The following is a 7,552-nucleotide window of genomic DNA, read 5'->3' as shown; positions in this document are numbered from 1 at the left end:
AAAAATTTAGATGTACTTTGTAAGGTCGCTGACCTATAGCAGGCCAAAATCAGGCCATGGTTTTAGAGAAGTCAGGTTCTAGGGAATCGTTCAATCTGATGCACCAATGAAGTGTTAGACAAAGCCACACATCTTTGAGATGCTTTCTTAGGCAACACAAATATTGAATGAGAAATCGCGTTGACCAAAGGTCAGATATAAATGTCAGACCAAGGTCAAAATCGATCTGTTTTATTACGTAAGCGCTTGCTGTTTGGGATAGTTTCTGGTACTGATTTATAATTTATTAATAGCAGGAATCGCATGATACATCTTCCGTGGATTTCTTAGTGGTCGGAATAGGTTATTGACCTAAAATGACCTAGGTCAGCATTTTTGTTTTTAGAAACATACTGCCTAGCGTAACCTTTTTCTCTTATTCAAATGCAACACTTAGAGCAGTCCTGTATGATTGTGGTCACCATGACCCCCAAAAGATCAAACAAGGTCGCTGACCTTAGCTGAATATGTGACCTTTTGCTTAGAAAGTTATCTAGGTTCTGGGGGCACTTAAGAGACCAACCTGGAATTTGACCTCATTGGGCCCAAAATTCACGACCTAGGAACCTTAAACCTTGACATAAGTGAGTTCACGTACAGGTCAGCACACCCTGTGAATTAAGTGGCTCTAGTTCTTTTAGTTCCCGAGACCTCAGCGGGGTCAAATTAACCCCCCCCCCCCGAGCAAAGGTTATCTAGCGATCCCCCCGGGCGCGTATTAAACCAACGTAAAAATATCCGGGGATATTTTTTTGTGGGGATTGCCACAAACGGAGCTTTTGTCAACCATGTGTTTCTATTAGCAATGCTCTGCCCCCCCCCCCCCCCCCGCCTACACACAAGACCAGATCAAGACATCTACGTTGAATGGCGGGCAATTAAATGTCCGCTGGGTCAATTCAAACCTAAAGTAGACAGCTTCCCGGCGGCGTTTTCGGTGTGGTGTTAGGGAAGCTAATTGGGAAAAAGGTACTGTTGCAGATGTCTAACGCATGTTTTACATCCCAATTCGTAGCAATGCTGATACAGAAATGTGCAACAGAACAGCCATCCATCGGTTCGCGGTCAGTCATTCGGAGACAGCCGGACCAGGACAGTGGTCACCGACGGCGGACGGGAGCAGGGCTCAGACAAGGAATGTACGACAGAAGGGCCTTCATTCTGTGGCTTGATTTTCAAGGGAGAATCTCCAGTTCTATGACTTTTGTCACGTGGCTTTTGGCAGTTTCAAGCTTCCGACTTTGTTTCCACCTAAAATGCCGCGACAAGTCTTATCTCTTGAAAAACAGCCAGCGAAATAGAGGCGCACGTAAAATCTGTACTGTGAACCATTGATTCACTTTCAAAATTTTCGCCACCCTGTGCTCAAGTCATATTTTGGCATCTACCCTGTGGAGACAGGTGCCTCCTCAATAACCCAAAATGTCTAACCGCTCGTGGAATTTCGGCTCCCCAGGAAAGGCAACGTTGAAATGGACTTGGGAAGCTGGATAGCCTTATTACCTGAATGACATAGATGAGCCGGATAGGCAAGAGTGAGCACCAGTGAGAAACAGCTCTAGATGCATATCTAGAATAGCATTCATTGCATTTGAATAAGGAGCGATAACCTGCATCTCTAACCCCCCCCCCCCCCCTCCCGGTTATCGGGCTTGTTTTCCAGAAAAGTTCCTGAATGCCCTGAGCTTGCCTCCCCCACACACTTTTTGAAACGTTCCTACGCCTATGGTCAAAATTACCAGTTTTCTATTAAAAGCGTTTTGGTTTAACCATGATCTAAGCTTCATGTATTACCGACGGCCAGCAGTTAGTGGCAATCCAACTTTCGGTTGCATAGTTGTCTTAGAGACCATACCAAAGTTGTATGACTTCGTCAGTTGTTATGACAGCCAGTTGTCGAATCGCAAGTTGGACACAGTTACGCCACACCGCCGGGAAGTTATTCTGAGACACTTTTCAGGTCGAATTACCCCCTCCCCCACCGTGCGCATGTTTACAATCTCACGATGCGTTTTGTTAACAACTCGCATCCTTCCGACCAAATGACGTGCCCCTCCCCCTCCCCCCCCCCCCCCCCCGCTCCACTCCGGCCTTCGCTGCCCCTCCCCCTCCCCGTCCAGAGCGCGTTCGTGGCGCTCACGGCGTGCTCCGTCCTCAGTCGTGTCGTCGGAACAAGCGGAGCCGGGAGCTGGCGGGGCTGGACGCGGGCGCGGCGCGCGCTAGTCGGCCCACGCCGCCGCACTTGACCTCGGTACAGGCCGAGCAGATACTGGCGCAGGCCTGCGAGAACGAGAGCCAGAACGCCAAGAGGATGCGGCTCGGCCTGGAGCCCATCAGCCAGCCGCTGATCCAGCCGGCCAGCAGTCCGCAGGTGAGCACGGCCGGAGGACCGCCGGCTCATGACCAGCAGATGAAGCCGTCTGCTGATCAGCATTCAGCCGGTGAATACGGCTGAGGTACAGCCAGTTAGCAGGCCACTGATGGTGGCAGTTGAGATGTCTTAGGAGTTGGCGAATGAGTCAGTTGAGGTACAGCCGGTTAGCACGCCACTGATGGTGGCAGTACAGGTGTCTTAGGAGTTGGTGAATGAGTCAGCTGAGGTACAGCTGGTCAGCAGGCCGCCGATGATAGGCGTGATGCAACCGGTGGGCATTCCATAGGTGGTGACAGTTTGATAGGCATTGGTCCAGCCAGTGAACAGCTCGCAGGCATGACAGCTGTGCTCCAGTCAGTCAGCAGCTCGCAGGCCGGGACAGCTGTGCTCCAGTCAGTCAGCAGCTCACAGGCGGGGACAGCTGTGCTCCAGTCAGTCAGCAGCTCGCAGGCCGGGACAGCTGTGCTCCAGTCAGTCAGCAGCTCACAGGCGGGGACAGCTGTGCTTCAGTCAGTCAGCAGCTCGCAGGCCGGGACAGCTGTGCTCCAGTCAGTCAGCAGCTCGGAGGCCGGGACAGCTGTGCTCCAGTCAGTCAGCAGCTCGCAGGCCGGGGCAGCTGTGCTCCAGTCAGTCAGCAGCTTGCAGGCCGGGACAGCTGTGCTCCAGTCAGTCAGCAGCTCGCAGGCGGGGACAGCTGTGCTCCAGTCAGTCAGCAGCTCGCAGGCCGGTACAGCTGTGCTCCAGTCAGTCAGCAGCTCGCAGGCGGGGACAGCTGTGCTCCAGTCAGTCAGCAGCTCGCAGGCGGGACAGCTGGGCTCCAGTCAGTCAGCAGCTCGCAGGCCGGGTCAGCTACTCCTCAGTCGATCAGCAGCTGGCAGGCGAATGGCGAGTACAACTGGGGCACAACCGGTCACATGAGCCGACAGGTGACGGCAGTTGCCTGTGATGCAACGGTCTCTCAGGTGGAAACCGGGGCACCGGCTGACGTTGTCCAGACCAGTCGCCGCCGGCTGCCATGCTGCAACCCGGCAGGGTGAGCCCCACCACAGGCGTCGTCTAGGGTGGCCAGACTCTTGAACTGGGCCCGCGCACACCCAAGCAACGGTGACAAACGGGCACAGGCTGACACCGCAGCAGGTCATTTGCCAGCGCGGCGACTCATTCGGGGCGTGTGACTTGCTGCCGTCGGGTATTGACCTGGTGTCAACAGGGGGGGGGGGGGGGGGCGGGACGGTGGAGCCCGAGCCAGCCAGCGTGTTGTGCTCGGCGAGGCCCGCCCTGACGCTCTGGTCGATCAGCCCCCAATTACACACATTGACCCGTTCCGGGCGATAGAGGTCAACAGGGTAACGGATCCCCGCCTGGCCGCACTGGCTGATGGCAGCGCGTGATGGCTCGAGGGGTGCACGGATGCCGGGCACCCCTCGATGTGAAGGGCTTTGCAGGAGTGAGCGTCGGTTCGCGCAGATAAGTCGGCTGATAATGTGCGGTGACTCATTTCCGTTTGCCGTTTTCGGCCGGCACCTCGTATCCTTCGACGCGAGCTTCACGGCGTCCGGAGGACGCGGCGCCCCCTCCTCACTACCCCAGCTTCGCACCCTCCGCCGTATCCACCACCAGACCGCTGGGTCACCACCCAGCCGCCCTGTCGACAGTCGCCTCACCGTCAGCTGTCAGCTCTCACCACCGCTCTAACCGCTGCTCTCACCGCCGCTCCCCCTCCGCTCCCACCGCTACTCTCACCGCTGCTCCCACCGCCGCTCCCCCCTACGCTCCCACCGCTGCTCTCACCGCCGCTCTCACCGCCGCCCCCCCCCCCCCGCTGCTCTCGCCGCCGCTCCCACCGCTGCTCTCACCGCCGCTCCCCCCCCCTCCGCTCCCACCGCTGCTCTCACCGCCGCTCCCACCGCCGCCCCCCCCCCCCGCTGCTCTCGCCGCCGCTGCCACCACCGCTCCCACCGCCGCTCCCACCGCCGCTGCCACCGCCGCTCCTCCCTCCGCTCTCACCGCCGCTCTCACCGCCGCTCCCGCCGCCGCTCCCACCACCGCTCCCACCACCGCTCTCACCGCCGCTCCCCCCTCCGCTCTCACCTCCGCTCTAACCGCTGCTGACCCCACCGCGTGTCGCCAGCTGACGACGACGGCCTCGAGCGAGCGCAGCACGTACGAGGTGGCCAGCCGGCTCGCGCCGGCGGGTGAGCGGGCGGCGCGCTCCGACGGTAGCCTGCACGCGCTGGTGCCCGACCGGCCGGTGGCCACCTCGGCCGAACAGCTGCCCGTCGCCAGCGCCCTCTACCCGCCCAACTTCACACAGGCGTTCGGCCAGATGTTCGCCGGCATGCTGCCCGCGCCTGGCTTCCAGCTGCCGCCGAACGGGAAAGGTCAGTGGACGAGGCTGTGCTCACGAGGTGGTGGGCTCAGCGGCGTGGGCGGTGTTGAAGTTAGCCGTTTGGACGCGCGCCGCTCCAGCCGCTGTGTGAAGCTCTCATCAGCGGAGTTTGGGGGTGGGGGGGGGGGGGGGGTGAGTGGCATGATACTGGGAGCGTTGGACGGGGTTCTGATGTTCCTGTCGTTGCGATCACGTGGTGCCGGCGAGATGTGCCCGTGGTGGTGGCGCCTGTATTGTTGCAAGGGATGGGTCTTGGATATAGTCCCTGTCTTTTACGTCCCCTGGCCATGATTTACAATGCAATTTACTTCACCCATGTTGCCTTTGGAACCGCCTTCTGCACCGCTCCGCGAACCATTAAACCTGGCTGCCCTGCTTTGGTGCAGTTTTCGGGTGTCCGTAATCTTCTATAAAGCCTTCTGTTTTGACGCGCAAATTTGTTGGCCCTTTTCAGGCGCGTGACTAAGTTTGCCGGCATAACCATATCCTTATCACTGTCATATGTCACGTGATATCACGTGATAACGTGGACAGAGCTCGGGCAGGCGACCTTCAAAATGAGCCGGTAGTTTATCCTAATGAGCCGGGTGAGAGCCGCCACCCAAGTCGAAGCGCGCTTTTCGTGACCCCGGCGAAGTGTCGGCACACAGGACTCGGGGGGGGGGGGGGGGGGGACGTTGATGGCAGTTCCCACATCTTGCTTGTTTGGTTGTTTGAATAAGCGCCCTTTCGACCCGAGATGACCATTTCAGGACCATGGGATGAAGGAAAATGGTTAACGGCGGGGCAGGCCCGCATGCGTCTGGGGCGTCAACCCGCGTATGTGCGCTGGACACCGGGTCGGGGCTCCCTTCCCATGAGGCTCTACCCGCTCGTGGCTGACGCACGCAGCGTGCGCGGGACAAGTGGGGTGTTGAAAAGATGCAGGGTGAAGCATGATACGGGATGAGAGGGTGGGATGACACAACTTGGCCGTATTTTTTTATTATTTTTGGAGGCGTTTCTGCCCGTTGGGGCCATTCCAATCCTGGAATGGATCGTTCCAAATGTGCATTATGGATCGTTCCAAATGTGCGTGATAATTATGTGCATTATATGAAAAGAGAAAAAATGACACGTTCGTGATTGACTTACACTGCGTTAAGCAGGCCGATGAGTCCGAGGAAATTGAAAAGCAAGTCAAGCAATTAAGGGTGGTCATCGCCAAGAACGGTTTAAGAAAAAGAAAATTCAACATTATGCCGACGACAATATATGCCCGGCTTGCATTGCACTCAGACGAGGCTTAGTGCAACTCACCGCGCCGTTTGATGACGCCCCGCGCGTGACCTGCCCCCCCCCCCCCCCCTCCCCCTGGGCGGGGTCTGAAGTGCCGCCGTCGTTTCCAGTCAGTGATCTGTTCGCCAAGAAGCCGCCGCCCCGGCCGCAGCTCAGCGCGGCCGAGGTGGCCGCCGTCCGCCAGATGATCAACGGCTACCGGGAGTCGGCCAATTTCCTGCGCCGCTCGGCGGACGAGCTGGAACTGCTCATTCAGCAGTCTGGCCACTAGGCGGCGGCACGGCCGCTTTGCCTCGGGTCGACGAGCTTGAAACAATTGCGCTCAGGTCATCTCTCGCGGCTGGCGAGCAGCCGCGACAGGTGGAGGCGGCGTTCACGGCTGATCGGTCTCAACCCGACCTGGGAGACGTTCGAGGCGAGATGTGAAGCGCTTCGCAGCGCTTGGCGCGAAGCCCGCCGGTGCTCGCGGCGTGGGCAGTGTGCCCACTGCCAGCGAGATGTGTTCGTGATCTCGCCATTCAGTGTGGAGCGGGCACTGGCTGTCCGGAGAGGCGCGGCCGGTATCTGACCAATCAGAGTGAGCCGCGGCGCCCGGGCAGCCAATCCCAAACCGTCACGATATATCATTCGGCACCGTCCCCACCTTGTCGGATCAGTGTTTGTGTTGCTTTCTAGACGTGCGCGTAGCTATAGGTGTTGGCTGGTCCGGCCAGCCGTTATTTTGAAATTGCGGGCGGTCCGCAAGTCCCGAACAGCACGGCCATTCGTCTCGACAGGTTGCAGTCTTCCCATGACAAACGCAGGTCAGTTCGGCTATATAGTCCGTGTGCTACAGTACAGCAGGCGCCTCGCCGGGGCGTGGCGGCGGCAGCGTTTCCTTGGTGTCGTGTTCTCACCGCCGCGGTACCTGGGCGCCCCGGAACGGCCGGCGCGAGGACCATGGGGGCCCGACCGCCCCTGCCTGCGCCGAGTTGGTGTGATGTACCTCCGTGCTGGGCGCACCAGCGCGCCAGCGCCGGTCTAGTCCAAGCATTGGTCGGTGTGAGTCAGTTACCTCCGTGTTATCATTTTCCTGCGGCAAAGAAATACAAGTATTTTCGTGCTGACAGGTTTATTTTATTGGCAGTGGCTTCCGCGCTGAGCCCAACTGAAACTCGTCTCTGGTATCACTCAGCGCCAGCTTCCCCAGTTACAACATATACAGTTCCATATCCATAACCATGAAGAGTTCCTCCAGTGCGGTTATCACACCACCTGTTCAGTCCCAGTCCGGTCCAGCCACCCGGCATACCACGGTATATTGGGCCGATGTTGCCACAGCGATAATTGCATTGATAGATGTGCTCTAGGGCTCATTAAGACTACAACCGCCCGGCAATTGCTAAAATGGGAGCATTCAAAAACAAATGTCTCAGGATTACACAATCCCTCAGTTGACGGGATTACTGAACACATTTGAGCGCATCGCGGAG

The 7,552-nt window shown here is 58.1% G+C and overlaps 1 protein-coding gene across 1 annotated transcript in view; it reads left to right on the top strand.

The window, feature by feature from the left end:
• Positions 1-7,186, top strand: part of LOC119109274 (nucleolar protein 4-like) — a gene marked incomplete in the record, with an annotated part of 21,700 nt that extends 14,514 nt beyond the window's left edge. Inside the window, 3 exon segments of the mRNA XM_037232869.1 lie at positions 2,198-2,410; positions 4,545-4,794; positions 6,191-7,186. Coding sequence (XP_037088764.1) covers positions 2,198-2,410; positions 4,545-4,794; positions 6,191-6,351 — 624 coding nt within the window.
• Positions 7,187-7,552: the final 366 nt, after the last annotated feature.

The sequence above is a fragment of the Pollicipes pollicipes genome, unplaced genomic scaffold (assembly GCF_011947565.3).
Source record: "Pollicipes pollicipes isolate AB1234 unplaced genomic scaffold, Ppol_2.1 Scaffold_7231;HRSCAF=8579_pilon_pilon_pilon, whole genome shotgun sequence".
Lineage (NCBI taxonomy): Eukaryota > Metazoa > Arthropoda > Thecostraca > Pollicipedomorpha > Pollicipedidae > Pollicipes > Pollicipes pollicipes.
The sequence above is the reverse complement of the archived record's forward strand: the minus strand, read 5'-3'. Positions and strand labels throughout refer to the sequence as shown.